Raw genomic sequence first — 23,346 nt, 5'->3', positions numbered from 1 at the left:
CGAGCGCATTTATTGCATGCCGGGTAGTGGGCGTCCCTTTGGGCTCCGTGGTGGGTGGGGAGCCCGGACACTGAACAATTAAAAAATTTCTATGAATCCTGATAAACTTACTTCTTCAGGGGCCCCAACCCGGTCCCTATCTGAAAACATAGACGGAGAGGCAGATAATACTATTGCAACAAAGAGACAGCGAACTGAAACACCATCATCAGGGCCGGTCCCAAGATTTCTAATCATGCATTCCACCACTGAAAAACCGATTGGAAAAATGTCACCCTTCTTCATACAGAAAGGGTTAGATGGGTTAGCAGGTTCTCCCAAATCAGTTAAGAGGCTCCGTTCTGGAGACCTTTTAATTGAAACTAAAAATGACAGGCAATCTGAACATCTCCTCCGAACAACATCAATTGGAGGAATCCCTATAACAGTGACACCACACAGAACCCTCAATTCATCGAGAGGTGTCATTTCGGAGTGGGACCTTCTCGACGTATACGAGGAGGAAATCTGCTCCGAATTAAAACCACAGGGAGTCATTGCCGTCAAGAGAATCACTGCGCGAAGGGATGGAAAAATTGTTAAAACCAGGAGCGTTATCCTGACTTTTAACACTCCTAAACCTCCTGATGAAATTAAAGCTGGATACATCAACTGTTCAGTGCGTCCATACATTCCGAACCCTTTACGGTGTTTCAAATGCCAGAAGTATGGACATTCTCAAATGGCCTGCCGTGGAGTCCTTGCATGCGCTCGATGCGGTGCAAAGGACCATGAAACAACAGCATGTTCAGCCCCAAAACCCACCTGTATTAACTGTGAGGGAGAACACCCGGCCTACTCAAGAGCATGCCAGAGGTGGAAAGAAGAAAAAGAAATACAACGGCTGAAGGCAGAGCTAAACATATCGTACCAGGAGGCAAGGAAAGCGGTGAAACCGCTCAACATCAACAAGCCTACCTACGCCCAGAAGGTAGCAGGGAGGTGTTCCATCGGAACACAGACGGACATGTCCATCCCTCCAAAGGAGTCTTTCACTCCCATCGCGCGTTATCTGTTAAGTCCGCAAAAACCTGCACAAAAGGACCAATCAACTGCCACTCCTGTATCGGTACCTCCTAATGCTCCACAAGTAACAAAGGCAATCACCAAAGAAAAAAATAAGAAAGGTGAAGTACCTCCTACTTCCCAAGAAAACATGGAGGTCGAGCAGAAGGAGGTACACGAAGATTCAGTCTTGGAACTCTTTGCAGAGGAGGAAATGGACACGGGACAGCGTCCATTCTTCCCCAAAAAAGACAAATCCAAGACTGATAAGAGTAAGCCCTCAGCACCTCGGAAGCCGCCTTCCGAGCCACCGGAAGGCGGCTTCCGATGGACCCACCAAGCCAAAATAATGGCTAAATTCCTACAATGGAATTGTCGTGGATTCCGGCGAAATATTGATGACATCAAGGCCCTCCTGCAAAAGCACGAGCCAGTTTGCTTTTGCTTGCAGGAGACATATCTAAAGGCAAATGACGATCCCACGATGCATAACACCACAATTTATCGTAAGGACAGAATTGCAGATGGCTCTGTACATGGGGGAGTGGCTATCCTTGTGGGTAACCAGACCCCAGTGCAGCCCTTACTAATTACAACTAGCATAGAGGCTGTTGCAATTCGCCTTACGGTGGGATTTTTATTAACTGTGTGCTCTATCTATTTGCCACCTGGGACCAACATCTCCCAGGCAGACCTTGATGATCTTCTAACGCAGTTGCCGCCCCCTTTCTTACTTCTCGGGGATATGAATGGACATAACACCCTGTGGGGTAGTGCTAACATCAACGGAAGGGGACGAGTCATAGAGCGTATGCTCAATGACAATGACCTTTCCCTTCTAAATACTGGAACAAACACCTTCTTCCACATGCCTACCCGTACCTTTTCTGCCATTGATCTCTCTATCTGCTCCCCTTCTCTACTCCCTTCACTCACTTGGGAAGTGGAGGAGAATCCATACGGAAGCGATCACTTCCCCGTGATAACCTTGTTACACAGTGGGAGACCCTGTCTTCCCTTCAGGTTACCACGGTGGAAGATTGATCAGGCTGACTGGACTGCCTTCCAACATCAGGCAAATTTCGATCTTGGTACAGTCAGTCAAGAGCCTATCAATGATGCAGTTAAGTACACCACAGAAAATATTGTCCTAGCAGCTGCGAATACAGTTCCAAAAACATCTGCCCGGTTTCCACCATTTCCCAAACCTTGGTGGAATTCACAATGCACAGCAGCAAAAAAGGCTCAAAACAAAGCGTGGGGGATATTCCGCCGATATCCTACCACGACCAACCTTATAGCCTTTAAACGTGCGCGAGCCAAGGCACGTTACATCCGTCGTCAGAGTCAAAAGGAATCGTGGATCCGTTTTACATCATCTATTACCCAGTCTACCAACTCTAAGGTAGTCTGGGATAAAATCCGGGAAATGAAGGGAAAATATACATCCCACCCTTCTTCAATCCTAGATTATAATGGATGCGCTATTGCAGATCCAACTGCAATAGCCAATGCTCTTGGGGAAACATTCTCTAACATCTCCGCAACATCCTCGTACTCCCCAGAGTTCCTGGTCCTGAAATATAAAATCAAAAAACAGGCACTTAACTTTAAATCTAAGAGTATTTATCCCTACAACGGGAATTTCACTATTCACGAACTGGAAAGAGCCCTCGCTCTTTCCAAAGCAAGTGCCGTTGGACCAGATGGCATCCATTATGAAATGATTAAAAATCTTCCACCAAAATCTATGGATTGTCTGCTCCTTCTGTATAACAGAATCTTTACTGAATGGCAGTTTCCGGACTCCTGGCGAAAGGCAATCGTTCTTGCCTTTCCTAAGCCAGGAAAGGATCCAAAAGTCACCACCAATTATCGTCCTATTGCTCTGACTAGCTGTTTGGGCAAAATCCTGGAGAGAATGGTCAATTCTCATTTAATATGGTATTTAGAATCAAATGACCTTCTCTCCAACATCCAGTGCGGCTTCCGACGGAACCGGTCCACTTTGGACCATCTTATTAGATTGGAAGCATCCATCTGGGATGCTTTCCTAAAACGCGAACACTTGGTGTCGGTGTTCTTCGACATGGAGAAAGCGTATGACACAACTTGGAGATTTGGCATTTTAAAAGACTTACATAGCCTAGGCCTAAGAGGGCATCTGCCCTTTTTTATTCAAAACTTTTTAGCCAATCGATCGTTCCAAGTTCGTGTGGGATCCTCACTCTCTCGCTCCTTTAGCCAAGAGGAGGGAGTACCACAAGGATCAGTATTAAGTGTCACGCTTTTTGCCATAAAAATAAATTCCATCACAGAACAACTTCCTCCAACTGTAAACAGTGCCCTCTATGTTGATGACTTTAGCATTTTTTGCCAGTCGTGCAACATGAGGGTTATTGAAAGACAACTGCAGAAAGCCATTGATAGTCTGAATTCCTGGACACTTGCAAATGGCTTCAGGTTCTCGCCGGAGAAGACCGTTTGCGTACACTTTTGTCGCAAGCGTAATCTTCATCCTGAACCCGAATTAAGGCTCGGACAAAATGCTATTCCAGTAGCAGCAAACACAAAATTCTTGGGACTCATATTCGATAAAAAACTAACTTTTTTGGATCACATTCGTCAACTCCGCACCAAGTGCACACGTGGACTTAATATTCTCCGCTCGCTCTCCTCTACATCTTGGGGAGCAGACCGATGTACCATTCTTCGGCTTTACCGTGCACTAGTGCGATCCAAACTAGATTATGGGTCCCAGGTATATTCCTCAGCCCGAGACAGTGTCCTGCGGTGGCTGGACCCCGTCCATCATCAGGCTATACGCATCGCTACTGGAGCATTTCGAACATCTCCTGTCCAGAGCTTATACGTCGAAGCAAACGAACCACCGTTATCACTTCGACGTAAGCAGTTGTCTCTAAAGTACGCCTTAAAACTGAAATCCCTGCCAGACCATCCTACGTGGCCATTCGTTTTTGAGCCACGATGGGAAAATTTATACAATACTCGAAAGACTGCCAATCGTCCTTTTGGTATTCGTTTTCAAGAGCTACTCAAAGAACTTAATATCAAGGTAGACAAGGTTGCCCAAACATCAAAGCAACCCTTTCCACCCTGGCATGCTCGTGTCCCGGCATGCGACTTGTCGCTTAGAAACTGGGAAAAGTCGGACACTCCATCATGTGTCTACCTGCAGCTTCATTCAGCACACCGAACTGAATATTCTGACTTCGCGCCAGTCTACACAGACGGTTCGAAGTCGGAATCATATGTGGGATCTGCTGCTGTCTTTACAGACAGCACTATATCAGAGCAGATTCCCTCTGAATGCAGCATATTTACTGCAGAGCTGCACGCTGTAGAGTTAGCCTTGGATCATATTAGTAAATACCAGTACCAACGGTTCATTTTATATTCTGACTCTCTTAGCATGTTACAGGCTTTAATATCTGTGAGATATAATCCTCATCCAGTTCTGTCTAGCATTCGGCAGAAGATTCACGTTCTCCATGAACGCGAATATGACATCCGCTTCTGCTGGATTCCCAGCCACATTGGGATTAGGGGAAATGATTTGGCTGACGCCGCAGCCAAATCAGCAGTTCCCAATAATAACCACTGCCTGTTAGTCCCCTATACAGACTACAGGCAAATAGTACATCAAAAGGTACATTCCCAATGGCAGGATTCGTGGAATAGACAGACTGCGAATAAATTATATCGTATAAAGCCTGTAATTGAACCATGGCAGTCTAGTCTGCGCAGGAATCGTAAGGAGGAAGTTGTTCTAGCTCGCCTCCGAATAGGACACAGTCATCTTACGCATTCTTTTCTGCTGAGGGCAGATGACTGTCCTGTGTACGAGAACTGTGGCACCGTTTTATCTATTCGTCACATTTTAATCGAATGCCCAGATTTTAGTAATATCCGTTGTACCGCTTTTAACCATCTGACTGAGCCATATACACTCAGTCAGATTTTATCTGACAATGACAATGTGTCTGCTGTTTTTAGCTTTTTAAATTCAATAAATCTTTTTACTCGTATATAAAAGTGTTACATTTTTCTTTTATATATTTGCTATATCTTTTGACATAGTGACCTAACTAATTAGGTCACTGAAAGCTTTTAAAATTTTTTACAAATGACCTGGTCTTGGCGCATTATAGCCTTAGTAGCTAATGCGCCAATAAAACCAAAACCAAAACCAAACCAAACCAAACCCCCAGTGGGACCTGGCGTTACCATACCTAGCGACGGGGACGCCGGCCGGGTTTACCAAGAGACTAATTATACTCTGGCAGGTCCTGCCACTTACTTTCCTGGGATTTCGGTGACTAGGACCTAAAATAAAGGTTGGAGTTATCGCTGTTGATTTAAGTAAAATTGCATTTAGAAAGCACTGCGTGGGGTTTTACGCTGAAAGAACTATTTCTAGAGAGCCTAAAAGATCGGGCAAAATTTGATGTGATTTAAATTTGGACATGTGGGGCAGTCGCTCTATAAGAGAAAGTAATGGGAGCGAGGGTGTGGACGGGGGATGAAATAGGAAGAAGGGGTCGGATAGGAAGGTGATCCCCCATTTTTAAGTGGGGCATGCCCATGCCCCACGACATGGGGAGGCGAGGAGAGGGAAAAAAAATAATAATAAATAAATTAATTAATTAATTAAAAATAAATAAATAAATATAATAATAAATAAATTAATTAATTAAAAAAAATAAATAAATAAATATAATAATAAATAAATTAATTAATTAAAAAAAAAAAAATAAATAAATATAATAATAAATAAATAAATTAATTAAAAATAAATAAATTAATTAATTAAAAATAAATAAATAAATATAATAATAAATAAATAAATTAATTAAAAATAAATAAATTAATTAAAAATAAATAAATAAATAAATATAATAATAAATAAAAAATAATAATAAAATAAAATTAAAAAAAATAAAAATAAAATAAAATAAAAAAAATAAAATTAAAAAAAAAATAAATAAAATAAAAATAAAAAAAAATATGGGGAGGAGAGGAGAAGAACAAATACCCCCTCCCCGGGGGAAAAACACGCACAAGGGAGTGCAGTTTTAGGTCGACAGTAGGCCAACCAAATCATCCTGAAGTCTTGACTTTCTGTTGTAAGCTGAGTTTTTTTTTTTTTTTTTTACTTGTTTGACCTCCTGCATTCTTTCTAGTCAGGTTGCCTTTGGTATATTTCTATCATTGTTTTCCTTCTAGAAAATAGATCCTGGGCATATTGACTGAGTGCCTTGTAGTCCTCCTGAGTGTCTAACAGTCTGGGTTCTTGGTTGTCTCGGATATATTGGATTGCTGTTATTAGGCGTAGTCGTAGGTCATCATACAAATCACACTCAAACATTAAGTGTCTCCAGGACTCTGGGTTGCCACAGGGACAGTCCGCGTTATTTATGATGCCAAGTTGGTGAAGTTTAGCTTTAAACGGGCCGTGCCCTGTAAGGAGGAAGGTGGTATTTTGACCAGGGTGAAACCACGCTGGCGCCTTAGGGTACAGCTTGGTGACAGTGGGGAGGAATCTTCTGGTCACTGCACCTTTTTCTGTGTTGCTCCATCTCCTCTGCCAAATCTGGACGAGGTGGTCGGTGATTCTTCTCTTCTCACAGTTGCGGTCATTAGTGATGTCAGTAGTGAGGTCATACATTGTAGCCGATATGTTTCTGGCAAGATGGTAGAGCAGACCACAGCGGATAGCTTCGAGATCCAGGGGCAGAACTCCTACCAGGACTTGGAGGGCAGCCGTGCTAGTCGTTCTAGTTGCTCTCGACATAGTAAGGAGGATAGTCCTCTGAATGGTTTCGAGGATCCGTTTATTCACTTCTAGTGCTGCCCTCGTGTACCAGACAGGAGAGCCATATGTGATGGCAGGGATGAAGAGAGCTTTGTAGTACAGAGACAGGGTAGTATGTCTGAGTCCCCAGTCCCTGCGAGTGACTCTAGCGATGAGGGCCGCCGTATCTTCTTATTTTTTGTTTAATATATTCTAGGTGTGGCTTGAAATTTAATTTTCTGTCCAGGATTATTCCTAGGTATTTAATCTGTTCGCACAGCTTAACTGTTTTGTTCTCAATCTTAATTTGTGGTGGTCTCCTTAAGTCTAGCATACCTTTTAGCAGCACCGATTTTGTCTTGTCGGGTGCTAGTTTGAGCAAGTGTAGCTTCGTCCAATCTAGCAGCTTTTGCAGGGCATCATTTGCCTGCATTTCTAAGGAGGATCTGCTGTCAGCCTTGATGGTCAAGACCAAGTCATCTGCATAGGCCTGGGCCTCCACACCACCCAGATCCATGGCGAGGAATTCGTCTAAGACAATGTTCCACAGGAGCGGCCCCAGGACAGAACCCTGGGGGCAGCCCCTGCGGACTGGGCGACTAAGGCATTTATATGGTGTGGTAACTTGCACTGCTCTATCAGCCAGGTAATCCTTCATGCAATAATAAAGATTCAATGGAAGGTTGGCAGCTCTGAGTCTCGCCAAGACACTCGGCCACCAGAGGGTGTCGAATGCCCCAGCGAAATCCACTGCAATGACGAGGAAGTATTTCCTTTGACAATGGGTGGCTCCAGAGAGGAGGTTCTGTATTGCTTCGATAGTGGATTTGCCAGGAGTAAATCCATATTGCTTTGTCATGTTAGGATTTACTTCATTATAATGCCTTGTGATTCTGGTATGTAGCAGCCTTTTGAATATTTTACTGAGGGTTGGTAGCAGGGCTATGGGTCTGTAGGAACTAGGTGTCTCTGGTGGCTTTGTTGGGTTTTTTAGGAGCAGTTTTAAATTTGCCTTTTTCCACTGTAGTGGAAATTTACCTGCTTCCAGGCAGCAATTGAATAGTTTTAGCAGTAATTCCGGTATATGTTCCATTGCTTCTTTTGCCATCTCCGGTTCAATTAGGTCCAGTCCAGTGCATTTCTTATTTTTTGCGCGGCTTGCTGCATCCTGAATTTCTTCTAAGGTGAAGGGGGGTTCTCTTTGGTCATTATTATAGCAATTGTTTGCTTGGCAGATAGCCTGCTGCTCATCTGTTAGTGTTGTTGGCAGCTCCTGAAGGATGTTGTCCAGGATGTTCCCAATCGACTCCTCCCAGGTTATGGTTAAATTTCCTTGTGCTGTTTTGGTGGCTGTCCCAGTTTGGTGTGGAAAAAAATTCGGATTTTAAGTGGAAGATATCCAAGCATACAATCTCCAATCTTCCATTGGAAAGGGCAGGACTTTTCTACAACAGATGAGATATCAGAAATTCTGGCTGAATATTTTGCTTCTACATCAGCAGTTACAAGTTATAGCACTGACTTTCAAAAATATAAAGAGTAAGCTGAACAGAGTAAGTTGAATTTCTCTACCAAGACATCTCATTCCTATAATCTACCATTCCTAAAAGAGGAATTGCTTAAAACCATTACAAAATTGCCTAAAAGCGCACCAGGTCCCGATGGCATTTATTATACTATGATACAACACCTAAACTCTGATTGTCTGGATATCCTACTAGCTCTATATAATAGAATTTTTCTGAACAACCTGTATCCATCCATATGGGAGCATGCAATTGTCCTTGTATTTCCCAAACCCAGAAAAGATCCTTCCTATACATATAATTATCACCCTATATCACTGACCAGCTGCTTAGGGAAAATCCTTGAACAAATGGTGCACAATAGACTTATGTGGTTGCTGGAAAAAGAGAATGTTTTATCACCCCACCAATTTGGATTTAGGAAAAATAGATCAATACTTGATCTACATGTCAAAGTTGAAACAAATATTAGAAACTCATTTATAAGAAAGCAGCATATGATGATGGTAAATCTAGATCTTGAAAAAGCTTTTGACACAACATGGAGATCTATTTCAGTTTAGAATACAGAGGACAACTTCCACAATTTATAGAAAAATTCCTTACTGACAGAAAATTTTCAGGTACGATATAAAGACTGTTTATCTACAATATATACAGGAAGGGGTCCCCCCCCAGAGTTCAGTATTAAGTTCAACCCTGTTTGCACTGCGGGTGAACAATATCACGAAGGTTATACCACCTTCACTGGAAATATATATGTACGCAGATGATCTTTCCATTTCATTTCAATCACAAAGCATGAACTCGATTGAAGGACAGCTCCAATTATCCATAAACAGAATAGAAGCATGGACTAAAAATAATGGTTATAGAATATCTGAGAAAAAATCAGCTGTTATACACTTCTGTAAAATGCGTGGTCTTCATCCTGAACCAGTCTTATACTTAAATAAAATTGCTCTACCTGTTGTTCAAAATTTCTCCATCTTGGGCATAACATTAGATAGAAAACTAAACTTTCATGAACATATACTAAGACTTTGAACTAGTTACCTCTCAAAACTTAACATCTTACGCACGGTATCTTCGATGCCCTGGGGAGCTGACAGGTACACATTACTACAATTATATAAAACTTTGATTAGATCTCGTTTGGATTATGGATCTCCTGTATATGCTTCAGCAAGAAGGAGCATGTTACATTGCCTAGATACCATTCACCATAATGCTCTCCGTATAGCTCTAGGAGCATTTAGAACTTCACCAATTTACAGCCGTGTGCAAATTCATCGGAACCCCCGCTGTACCTTTGATGAGATTATCTACTGTGCATGTATGTGGCAAAAATATACAGTCAGCCATCACATCCAAATTGGTCCATTATTCACGATCCACTATGGACGAGTAATTATGATTGCAAGCCAAATGAAAATAAACCAGTAGAACTGCATCTCAGACACTTAGCTCGAGTTTGGGAAATACATTTCCAGCACAGTTCTGCAGTAGATATAAACTCAGAACCTCCTTGGATTCCGACTGTGCCTTTGTCCATATCACATCTTACAAACAGGAATAAAAAATAGATCTCTTCAATCGTTATACAGAAGCTCCATGCACTGCACAGTTTTGAAAATAGAAACAATCATCAGATTTACACGGATGGTTCAAAATCGAACAACTCAGTAGGTGCCGCAGTAGTTTTACCACAATATATTATATCTGTCTCCTTGTCTCATGTTTGTAGTATTTTCACAGCAGAATTATATGCTATTAAACTAGCACTGGATAATATTACTGAGCATCAACTTCTACCTGCTCTAATCTATACTTGACTCCCGTAGTGCAGTAGCAGCTCTACAGAATAGCAACTATTCCTCAAATTCCTTGATTCAGCATCCCAAAAAACAACTCAGATTTGCATAAAGCAAGAAAACAAGTGTCTATCTGTTGAATTCCCATCCATATTGGAATCCCAGGAAATAATCATGCAGACCAAGCCGCAAAAAATCCAGATCTTAATGTACAAGATAACTTTCAGTTTGTACCATTTACAGATTATAGGGATGTATTTCGTACTAAATACCAAAGTTGTTTCCATTTGGAAACAACTTTGGAGGGACCAACATGCAATAAACTCCACAGAATAAAAAAGTTTTATGTTCATGGTATTCAAGCTCATGTACAAATAGACAGGAGGAAGTTATATTGACAAGACTGCGCATTGGGCATACCTTCCTCACTCACAAACATTTACTTCTAAGAGAAGATCCCCCGCTCTGCTCTGTCTGTCAGATACAACTTACAGTAAGGCACATCCTGATTGATTGTCCATCCTATTCAGCCATTCGAACCACTCGCCTCCAATCATTAGCAAACTTGCAAGCTCCTCTAACCCTCTTTCATATACTTGGTGACAAAGCAAACCTAAGTGAGCTCTTTATATATATTAAACATCTTGGAATAATAAATACACTTTGATATATCCATCCTTAAATCATTAAAATGAACATAGCAACTCTGATAGACACATATTGGCCATAGTTGCATTGTGAAATTTGCATAACAACAACAGCATATTTTTCAACTTCGCTCCCACAATTTCCCATTGCCACAAAAGGTTTTTCATCTGTAAATATCGATGCTGCAAAATAACTGTTGAGTTCATCTGCAACGGCAGCTGGTGTATTTAATGCTATCCCCTTTCCCTTATGTAAAGGTCCGATCTGGTTTGTCCTGCTCTTCTTAGCATTTATATATGTGAAGAATTCCTTATCTCCCTCTTTGCTCTGTTTGCTAGCGATTTCTCATAAATTGCCTTTGCCTGTCGAACCTTTTCTGTGGCTCTATTACATATCACCTTGTAGCTATTATAGGCTTCAATACTTTTTATTGCTCTGTAACTTTTCCATGCCACCTTTTTCTGCTCAAGTAATGTGGCAACTTCACTATTCATCCAACTTGGAACCCTCCTTGTGGAGTATTTTTTTTTTAATGGTAAATATGCATTCAAGGCGGCTGTGATTAATGTTTTAAAAGCATACCAGAGTTCAATTGTATTTGTTCTCTGTGCAATATCTACCCAGTTAATAGAGGCCATGCAGTACCTTAAGGCATCATAATTTCCTTTTCTGAAATTATAACCAGTTGAGACATAAGCATTCAAATTAAACTTTAATTTAGTTTGAATGCTTATGTCCACCACGCAAATTCTTCATTATGTTTTTAATTTATTTTGTCATTTGGTTTATATTAGTAATTTAATTAATTGAGTTAACATCACATTTTAGGGCAAGAGCCTCAAGTTGCATAGTGAGTTAACATGCTTACAAGTTAGTGCAAATGCATCAGATCTTCTCACAGCTAACTACTAAATAGTTATAAGATTGGCATCAATATGTATATCTCATATTGTGAATACCTTCACAACGAGTTGCTATGATATTGCACTACCTCGAATAAGTAACTCTTCACTGTAGGAGAAGACTATTGCTACTTATTCTCAGCGGATGCCACCACCCAGACTGCACCGTTTCGGAGCTGATTAGCTCCTCTTCAGTGGGTGGGCAGGCACCCTGGTGTTGCAATGATGGCAAGGCAGTTGCAAAATATAATTCCCAATATGAGAGACACCTGATGGTGTCTCTCATATTGGGAGTTATTACATTGCATTTTAGGGCAAAAGCCCCAAGTTGCGTAGTGAGTTAACATGCTTACAAGTTAGTGCAAATGCATCAGATCTGCTTGCAGCTAATTACCGATCTAATGCATTTGCACAGAGTAATGTTAGTTTAACTTCTGTTCCAGGGAAAATAATGGGATCACTGGCAAAACAAGTAATGCAGGATCATCTAGACAAGGCTGCAGTTATAGTTCAGATGCAGTATGGGTTTGTTAAGGGGAAATCGTGTCTCACCACTTTGATTGGATACTGCGATGTGATCACAAAGGAACTGGATGCAAAAAATAATTTTGATATCATATACTTGGATTTCAGGAAGGCTTTTGATAATATTGCACATAAAAGACTGCTGTTCAAACTGGATCAATGTGACATTAAGGGCAAGTTACTGCTATGGATAAAGGAATGGTTAAGGTTAGGAAGGCAGAGTGATTATCAGTGGGCACTGCTCTTCATGGACTAATGTTATTAATGGAGTTCCCCAGGATTCGGTGTTGGGTCCATTGTTGTTTTCTATATTTATTAATGATGTTGATGAAGGTATATCAGGCTTAATATCCAAGTTTGGATGATACAAAGGTTATCAGGGTGGTTAATGACAGGAATAATGGCATCCTACTTCAACAGGATCTAGAAAAGTTAGGCAGATGGACTTAAAAATGGCAACTGACGTTTAACATTGACAAATGTACAAGTACTGCATATGGGTAGCAGTCACCCCAGAAGATGTCTGGGTTTATTGCCCAGACACCTTCTAGGGGTTGTCTTTTCTTTTTTTTTTTTTTTTTTGCTGATGCTGGATAAGCTTGCTTTCTTGCATCATTTGCCATTATGAGATGTTCTAATAATGATGCAAAATCTTCACTTTGTTTTGAAAGTTTAACTATGAATTTACGATGCAAATGGACTAACTTGTCTCATAATACGCTACCTGTATACTGAGCATATTTAGAAATAGAATATCCAAATATCAATTGCTTATGGAAAGATTTGAATCTTTTCGGTCAGAGACTATTGCTTCAGTATGATATGCCACTGCAGCACTGTTGTTACAGGACTCTTATTTTCTTCTTGAATATTTATATATGCAAAACAATGAAATTATGAACCTTTCCCTTTTTTGTCTTTGTGTTTCAATATATAAGAAAATTTTGTATTTCCTTAAATTATATACATTTATGCAGTTTCGTGGTTACTGATATTGAAAAAAAAAGTGAGTTCACTACTATATTATATGGGTTAAAAATGCAAGTTACCCCCCCCCCCTATGTCACTTGAAAAATTTGAAAGTGAGAACTTTACATAGGTCTGAATGCTTAAAATTTTAATTCTTATGGAAACGAGATTTTTAAAGAGGAATGCTATAAGTGGGTTTTATTTGTTGCACATATGTGTATATATCTTATTTCAGTTATATATATATTCATTTGCATGTATGTTTAAGAGCAAAAACATAAACCAGAGTGTGTATGAAGCCCCTAAGTTTAATAAGAATATTCTGATGAAATTTACTTTCTTTGCCATGCCCCCATTTGGGACCTTCATGCTCAGTCTTTTGCAGACATTACAGACGTAAGTACCTCAAAAATGTGCAGTTACTAATTTTATATTAGTAGCCATTATATTGCTATGTAAAGAAAAGCTTGATTGATAATAATATGATAGTTGTAACAGAAACATTACAATACAGTTACATTGGTTTATTTGTGCTGTAATAGATATGCACCAAAAAATTTTTGCTTGCCTATAACAATAGTAAATTATTTTAACTGTGGCTGTTTCCAAACCTTTAAGTGTAATAATCTGAAAGTTGTAGTTTAACCATTTCTAGAGTGTGTCATAAATTTACATTTCTTAAAGTTATTTCATATATGATTCAAATAATGCATTCATTAACACAAATTGTTAATCTTCCAGTATATGCTGCTATTTCTAATTTGCATTTCCAACTAATAGTAGACAGGGTTTTAATAGATAACAGCATGAAAATAGTAGAATGAGAACTGTTGGCTGATTTGGATTTACAAAAAGCTGAAATTTAGGTTCAGAAATTGGTGATAATGAATTAAATGATAAATAAATAGATATAGAAAATATTATAACTGCATTAAAATCATAATAACCATACATTTTTTTGACAATTTTTAATGAATTTTTAGGATTTTTTAAATATTTTTCAAATTTTTTTTACAGAATTTTTTTAAATTTTCGACTTGATTTTTGGCACTAATTTCACTCAAATGTTGTGCAGTCAGGTGAAAATAAGAGCAGATTAATATTAAAAAGTATTTATAATGTGTCTGCTGAAAAAAATTACTTAGATATTAGCCAATGAGCATTCTGCATTTTTCGCTTATTTGTGGCGAATAATTTCCAGCTTCCTCATTTGTCATTCTATTTGTGCCATTAGTGGTTGTAAACTGCTTCAAAGGTTTTTATGGAAGCTTCACATTCTGCTGTTGGAGAATGTCGTACTTCTCTTCGAAGTCAAGCCTGGAAGTGTTTTATGATGTGTGAAGCAATGTTTTGTTAAATAAAAAGAGAAAGGGAAGCTGTTACTACCAGTAAATCAGGTAAGGGAAAGAACAGCACTAAAGATATTAGCCAATGAGCAGCCTGAATTTTTTTTTTTTTTTTTTTTTTTCGCCTAGTTGTGGTGAATTATATCCAGCTTCCTCATTTGTCATTCTGTTGTTGCCATTAGTGGTTGTAAACTGCTTCAAAGGTTTTTATGGAAGCTTCACAGTCTGGTGTTGGAGAATGTAGTATTTCTCTTTGAAGTCAAGCCTGGAAGTGTTTTATAATGTGTGAAGCAATGTTTGTATAAGGCCTTGAATGGGTTGAGCAAGCTCAGTGCTGATGGGATTCTTCCTCTTGCTCAGATTAAGAACCTGAGGGGGCATAGATTCAAATTGAAGAAAGACAGTTAAAGAATAGATGTGAGGAAATTTGCCTTTAGACAGTGGGTAGTTGATTACTGGAACTGACTTCCATCTCTTGTTTTGGAAGTTGATAGCTTAAATAAATTTAAGGCTGAGGTTTGAGCTGGACAAGCATTTGGAGTGAATAGATGGGTGAAATGGGAGGGTTTTTTTTGGGCTGATGCTACATAAGTTTTCTTTCTTGCTTTGTATGCCTCAATGTGTGCTTGTATGATCCAGACTAGATTACAGGTCCCTGGTATACAATTCAGCCAGAGACAGTGTACTTCGTTAGCTGGATCCTGTTCATCATCAGGCTCTCCGTATCGCTATTGGAGCATATCAAACATCTCTTCTACAGAGCTTATACGTCGAAGCAAACAAACCACCATTATCGCTTCAACGTAAGCAGTTGTCTCTAAAGTACGCTTTAAAACTGAAATCCCTGCCAGACCATCCTACATGGCCATCCGTTTTTGATCCACGATGGGAAAATTTGTACAACACCTGTAAGACTGCCAATAGTCCTTTTGGTATTCGTCTCCATCAAAGAACTTAATATCAAGGTAGACAAGGTTGCCCAAACACCAAAGCAACCCCTTCCACCCTGGCATGCTCATGTTCCAGCATGTGACTTGTCCCTTAGAAATTGGAGAAAGTCGGACACTCCATCATCTGTCTACCTGCAGCTTTATCAGCACACCGAGCTGAACATTCTTACTTCGCGCCAGTTTACACAGACGATTCAAAGTAGGAATCATATGTGGGATCTACTGCTGTCTTTACAGACACCACTACATCGGAGCAGATTCCTTCTGAATGCAGCATATTTACTGCAGAGCTGCACACTATAGAGTTAGTCTTGGATCACATTAATAAATGCCATTGCCAACAGTTCATTTTATATTCCGACTCTCTCAGCGTGTTACAGGCTTTAATAACTGTGAGATATAATTCTCATCCAATTCTGTCTTGCATTCAGCAGAAGATTCACTTTCTCCATGAACATGAATATGATATCCACTTCTGCTGGATTCCCAGCCACATTGGGATTAGGGGAAATGATTTGGCTGACACTGCAGCCAAATCAGCAATTCCCAATAATAATTGCTGCCTGTCAGTCCCCTATACAAACTACAGGCAAATAATACACCAGAAGATACACTCCCAATGGCAGGATTCGTGGAATAGACAGACTACAAATAAATTATATCATATAAAGCCTGTAATTGAACTGTGGCAGTCTAGTCTGCGCAGGAATCATAAGGAGGAAGTTGTTCTTGCCCGGACCTGCATAGGACGTAGTAATTTGACTCATTCGTTTTTGCTGAGGGCTGATGATCCTCCTATGTGTGAGTCCTGTGGCACAATTTTATCAATTAGACACATTTTAGTTGACTGTCCAGATTTTAGCAATATCCATTTTACTGCTTTTAATCATCTGATTGAGCCGCATACACTCAGTCAGATTTTATCCGACAATGACAATGTGTCTGCTGTTTTTAGCTATTTTAAATCAATAAAGGTTTTTACTTGTATTTAAAATTTACATGTTATTGTTATTTCTTTATTGATATATCTTTTTTACATTTTATACCATTGTTATTTTATATCTTGACATGGTAATTAGGTCAGTGAAATTAAAATTTTTATATATCACCTGGTTTTGGCGCATTATAGCCTTAGTTGCTAATGCACCAATAAAACCCAACAACCAACCAACCAACCTCAACTAATGCTAATGCTATATTTCATGCTGTTCTTGCTTTTTGTGGCATCCTTTCTGACATGCTGAAATAGCAATGGTCAGTGTGTGGTTGCATGGTTTCTCATCACACCATAGTAACAGCAAGAGGCATACTTCTAATTTTCTCAGTTAGCCATATCCTCAGAGTTGTGATGAGAACACATCACATGTGCGAAGCCAGAGTTTTTTCCTGATTACCAATCTTATAGCCAAAGTGCAAAGAATATATGCCTTTAATAATACTATAAGTTTTCTTTCTCCAGAGTTTTTCTTTTAAACCATTCATAGCACAAATTATCAGTAGATTTGTGCGCTTATTTTGCTTCTGTTAACTATTTTAACAATAGAATCCTAAGCAAAACAGAAGAAACAAGCAATAGACAATAGATATGCTGATAAACCGTACTTCTACTTGCACTATAACTGTTTTTCAGTTACTGAAAGAAAGGTAAGAGGCAGGCAGACAGACAGACAGACAGACAAGGTGAACAGCTTAACCCTTCCCAATATTATTGCCATCTATGATCACATGCAATTATTGTTATATGCAGGTAATATAACAGATCGGTGTTGTATCTACTTCCCTAAACTGTAGTGAGATATATGTATTATGGGTAAACATGAAAACTGTATATGTAGAAATTGTGTTGTGATATGAAATTTTAATAATTATTTTTGAAATCTACACAAAATTTTATGGAAAAAGCTGATGTGTTAGTGGAGGTAAAAAATCATATTGACTAGTGGTTTTATTAATTAAAAATATTTACAGTAATTGTTGGCTGAACCAGTCATCTGCTTATAAATGATTTTTTTACATGCTGTAAAAAAAATACCAGAATTTCAGAAAAATAAAAAAACTTTCCTTACATATTGAAAAATATATACTGGCAATAAGTTATTAACAGTAGAATACGTTATCTGCATTCTAACTTGAATTTGAACGTAAAATGAATGTTTGTTTTATAGAAATGATAAAATTTTACCTTCATATACTTTAACAAAAAATTCTCTTTTAATTCCCAAACTTATTCCTTCCTATTTTCATATGTCTTCACCTGCTTTTGACCTTTAGACCCTCTACCAAAATTCAGTAAATAAATATTTAGACATCAGTTTCTGTATTTAACCTTAATTTCTTGATTATTGCAAATAAACATGAAGCATAGTAATAAAAAAACTGAAATGGCTTTTAACATGAATTTTGGAGAACATAAAATGCTATATTTAATTTTCTGTAGGCCCTTATCAGAATGATCTAGATTTGGTTGACTTTCAGTTGAATCGCATCAATCACCTTTATAGATTATATAATTCTTGGCTCTGGCATGATATTAATATAGGGTGAGTGTTCTTTTTTTAATTTCTTTATTCTAGCTAATCTAAAACAGATCTAATTTCTTATTCTAATGGAATTTTGAAAAGGAGTCTTTTAAAAGGAAACTCTCACTATAATGTTTAATGCCAATACATAATCATATAAGGAGAAAACATTTTATTTTAAATTAAAAAAATAAGCAATAAATGAAAAATAATAGTCAGCATTGAGTTAGCTTTTTAAGCAAGTAATTGGCTGAAACCTGCTATACTTAACGCAGGAAGTTGGGCATCTTGATGTAATTAAGTCACTAATATATGTGTGCTTGTGAAAAAGCTGATTGTTTCAAAGAAACTTGTATTAAATATAACCACCTTTATGACTAGTAATCAAGTCAAAAAGGAGGTTAGGCAAGCAAAGACAGATTATGAGAAGTCTCTGGCAAAGAACCACACCAATAACAATAGAAGGAAGAGGTTGAATCACATTGGGCTACTTGATGTCAATGCATTAACTGGTGATGAGGTTGCTGATAAACTGAATAGGTATCTTGCATCTCCATTCACCCATGAGGAATTCTTTAAGGTGGGGAATGCCAGAAGTTTATCAAACTCGAACAAGAAGCTAAATGACTTTGTGATAACTGAAAGAAAAGTGGAGGGGAAATTTTTGAGAATAGAATAAAAAAGGCACCTGGGGCAGATAAAATCTATCCAGTTATTATTAAGGGATACAGCAAAGGAGGTAAGCAAACCCTTAGCCATTATTACGAGAGCAACCTTGGATTCAGGGGAGGTCCCTATGCAAGGGAAATGTGTGAATGTATCCCCAATTCACAAAGGGAAATGAAAAGGTGACATGAGTAATTATAGACCTCTTAGTTTAACTTCTATTTCAGCGAAAATAAGTCTCTGGTTAAAGAAGTCATGCAGGACCATCTGGACAGGAATGCAATTATACTGCAATCACGGCATTACCCCACTTGCCCTAATCACATTTCTATTGTGTGTATGTAACTGTATCCTATTTTTTTGGAGCGATAAAAATATAAAAGTGGACATCAAAAATATAATGAAAGAAATAAACAAAAAAAATAAAAATAGAGTAATAAAAAAATTATTGTTTAGTTAATAAACAATTTATTTTTCTTTATGTATAAATGTTTTGATATCAAATAAATAAATAAACACAATTTTAAAATGCAAATACAAATTATTAAAGTTTAAATTATACTATTCATTTAGTGGAAGAAAGGAACCAACTGCTTGCACAAAAGTGTGTAAATCAATGTCCCCATTTTGCCTCTGTGCTGTAAATTTCTTATTAATGCCATCGTATTTATGGTTTTTACGAGGTTGACATTTTCCAACATTTACTAATTATAGTATTCTCTTAAAGTTAGCCTGCTGTGTTTTTAAATGGGTAATCATCTTCCATATATTAACATGATGGTCCCCACAGAAATATTTAAGGCATAATGTCATCCTTCCATATTATTTATTCTCCGAGGACCAAAATTAGCATGATGATTCTGCAGTGATGGCAGAAAGTGAGCAGTGGGTCCAATCCAATTTATTTCAAAGTATTTTATAAGCTCTTTGCACTTTTCATATGAAGGATGTTCTGGTGGTGTCCAATTCCACCATTGACTTCACTAACTTTATAACAATTTGTTCCTCAATGTATGCCAATTCTAGTCTTAAATGTTGTACTTTCTGCCAAATTGCTTGACTGAAATGAAATAAATAGCCCGTAATATCAAATCAGAAAATTTCTTCTATGGATCTGATGACAGCAATTTGCAATCAACTTGGAATTTTCTTGAAGTGAAATGTTTTGTCAATTTGCAATTCAAATCTGTTGAATTAATTGGAACATGTGATTGTAAGTTGATTTTGACTTATCTACAAGAAGAATATAAAGAAATGGAAACATTTGGCCTCTATGCATGGCATGAAGAGTGTATAGTTGGCAAAATAATCGAGGAACAACTTTAAATATTCCATCCATGTAAATAGCATTTCAGCATGGTCTGATGATAGGTATTGGTAAGATCCTGAACCAGCCAGCACACACCAATTATATATTATAATATAATAATGACCTTAATGGTTATTATCCCCTGCTGTAAAGAACAAATGTCATGCTAATGTTTGATTACTATTTGAATGAATTCTTAGGTCGACAAATGCAGATGGAAACACCGGAGGGCGTTACCTCACTTGCTCATCAATCAGAAGTTATGCAGAAGTTTGTAAAGGGTCATTAGAGTGAAAGGGATTGCAGGTATGCAATTATATACTTGCTTAGGGTAACTGACAGTAGCACCCCCCCCTCCCATTGGGATGCAATTAGGACAGGTCACCATTATGGCAAGCATTCATTAGGGTATGTGCAATTAGATTATGGCAAGTCACCAAGTGACTTGGGCAAGTGAGACTAAACTACAATCACAGCATGGATTATATATATGAGGTAACCTCTTTCAAAGGCTACCTCATATATGAAGAACTTATTTTTAATGTTTTATAACCTTGTTTTGGTAAATAATAGCCTTTATCGCTAAATGTACATCTTATGTGCTCTTATACATCATCTACTGACAGTAAGATAATGTGATCTCCTATTGGTGAGGATTAGGAGGTTCATTTTCCCCAAAGTAATTTCTTGAAATTGTTTATGTTGTGCCTCTTCCAGTTTTCCTGCATATATGCTCTTAACAGATATAAAGCATACTTTGTATTCCAGTAATAAAAATATGCAAAACCCTTCATGAAGAGGAGCCTAGTAGACTGACACCTTGGAAACTAGGCTACATTCTAAAATTTATTGTCCATTCAAATTTAGTACTTCCAAAGCCATTGCACAGACAGGTATGCAGCTTAGAAGGAACCTTACTCAATGTTTAACAGTTCAGGTTATGCTAATCAGACCATTCGAGTTGATTTTTCCTTTAGGAATTACAGGTAGTAATGCCTAAAGGAGAAATCAGTTATGGATTTCAAAAAGTGCATACACTTCAGCTAGAGTTTGCTTGTGATATGCCTTGTCTGACAAAAGCTTCTCATGGGTGAATCCAAGCTGATTGTATATGTTGAGAATACTAGCAGAAAACCTTGCAGATGATGCAAACAAAGAAAATTCAGATGATACAAATGTTGGTAGGGTGGTTAATGACAGTAATCAAGGTATGCTATTGCAACAAGATCTAGAAAAATTAGGCCGATGGGCTGAGAAATGGCAATCGAATTTTAACATTGACAAATGCAAGGTACTGCATATGGACAAGGTGCTAGTGGTACTAGTATTATCCTATTGTAGTATTATCCTTGTATACTGCATACAGGTCTGGAGGCCTCATTTTAGGAGGAACATAGAGCTGCTGCTGGAATGGGTGCAGAGAAGGGCAGAAAGATTGGTGAGGAGAACAAAGGGATCTTTCCAAGACAGGCTTCAATTCTGCAAATTGCAGCATTGGACCTAAGGCACCTGTGAGGTGCTCTAATAAGGTTCTTAAAAGGTTTTAATAGATTGAGTGATCTTGGTGGGATTCTTCCTCTTGCTCAAACTATGCGTAAATTCATATTGGAGAAGGGTTAATGCAGTACAGATATGCAGAAGTTTGCCTTCAGCCAGCTGGTAGTTGATCATTGGAGCAAACTTCTATCTGTTGTTTCGAAAGTGTGATAGTTTGAATAAATTCATGGAAGAACTAGAGAGACTGTTGCAGAGGATGGACAGGTGGTGATGTGGGAAAGTGTTTTTTGTCTTATGCTGTATAAACTTAATTTCTTGCATCATTTGCCACTACTAATACATACATTCTAGGCTTGACAGATAATACAGATTTGGTTTTAATGGAAATGGTGGATTAGCATTATTTCTTGCCTTTTAGGCTAGTGGGTAAATTATCTAGAATGTGTCAGGTGAGTCAGCTCTTTTGGTGATTAGCTTAGAATTTGGTATTTTCGTAGAATTGAGATCGGTGTGGTTCACAGTCCTGAAGATAGTGAATGGTGTCTCGATGATTCTGTTCATCCAGTGCTGAATCTAGTACTCCATTCCAAGGAAGTTTCTTTGATAAGTTGCAGGAGTGGAAAACCAAATGTGTGAGTAATACAGCAGAATTGGTGTAGTCACCATTAGATATAAAGCACTACAAGCCTAGCAAAGTGTTTTGTTATTTCCTACATCACCCACATCACTTCATATTTCTGTGCAGTGTTTTTTAAAATGGTGAAGGAAGATAAAACCTGCTGGCTAAAGGCAAATTTCTGCACATCATTATCAGAAGGCTGAAAAATAATCTAGCAGGTTACTAATTCCACATGGATGATAAAGTGATGAAAACTGTAAAACAATGGTGTCAGCAGCAACCAGAGGACTTTTATATGCAGAATATAAAAAATATGGTTTGCAAATAAGATAAGTACTTGAACTGTGGTGGAAAATATTTCAAAAAATAAAGTACCAGTTATTAGTAAAAAAGTAATTGCTTTTTTTATACACCCTATATCTATTAGTTTAAAATCTTTATTTAGTTTGCTATGATGATGATCACTATTATTCTGCAATAAACTGAATTCCAGTGTGGAAGGGGTTCTGATATTCTGCTGAAACTTAAGATATTCAACTAAAAACATTAGATGAATGTAATGATAACAATTAACTTAAAATTAAATATCTGTATGTTTTATGGAATGTGTGCATGTTTGTGTTTTCGTAAGTGCTTACAGGAAAGTTAGAAATAAAATGCAGCCAATTATTTGCAGTAAGATTTGATATATATATTTTTTTCTCTCTTTATTATAGTCCCCTAGGATATCATATCTTCACTGTCCCTGTGCCCACTATACCAACTCAATGGATGATTAGTGCTTTTGGAATGAACAGCGTCCATGGATTTGGTCTCCTTCCTTTTTCTATTGAAGTATGTTTACTGCATTTAAATTACAAAGACTGTGGTAATTTTCCTTTAACATATCAAATTTAATTTACTGTTTTCATGTTTCTGATTAACTTGTGACATGGAAAAGCTTGAATGAAACCTATATCACTAAAACAGCTAAATAGTACAGCTTTAAACTTTTTTTTAGTTTTTTTTTATAATCAGACCTTTCTTGAATGTGTCTTCAGTATGTTCAAATCTCCCTCCTTGTGACATAACTCTGTTATTCAGTCCTTGCCCAAACCAGGAAAGGATCAATTACCTCCACAAAATTATTGGCACCATATAAAAAATCCCTCCCATAAAACTGTCTAAGTAAAACATTAGAAAGAATGATACACGGGA

The 23,346-nt window shown here is 38.0% G+C and overlaps 1 protein-coding gene across 1 annotated transcript in view; it reads left to right on the top strand.

The window, feature by feature from the left end:
• The window catches only part of LOC150078931 (CD109 antigen-like), a 223,646-nt gene that overhangs the window by 116,331 nt on the left and 83,969 nt on the right, over positions 1-23,346 (top strand). Inside the window, exons 18-19 of the mRNA XM_090383675.1 lie at positions 17,977-18,079; positions 22,866-22,983. Coding sequence (XP_090239801.1) covers positions 17,977-18,079; positions 22,866-22,983 — 221 coding nt within the window. The remainder of the gene's footprint in view (positions 1-17,976; positions 18,080-22,865; positions 22,984-23,346) is intronic.

Source organism: Mastigoproctus giganteus, chromosome 10 (assembly GCF_048544385.1).
Source record: "Mastigoproctus giganteus isolate SK-2022 chromosome 10, ASM4854438v1, whole genome shotgun sequence".
NCBI classification, from domain to species: domain Eukaryota; kingdom Metazoa; phylum Arthropoda; class Arachnida; order Uropygi; family Thelyphonidae; genus Mastigoproctus; species Mastigoproctus giganteus.
The sequence above is the reverse complement of the archived record's forward strand: the minus strand, read 5'-3'. Positions and strand labels throughout refer to the sequence as shown.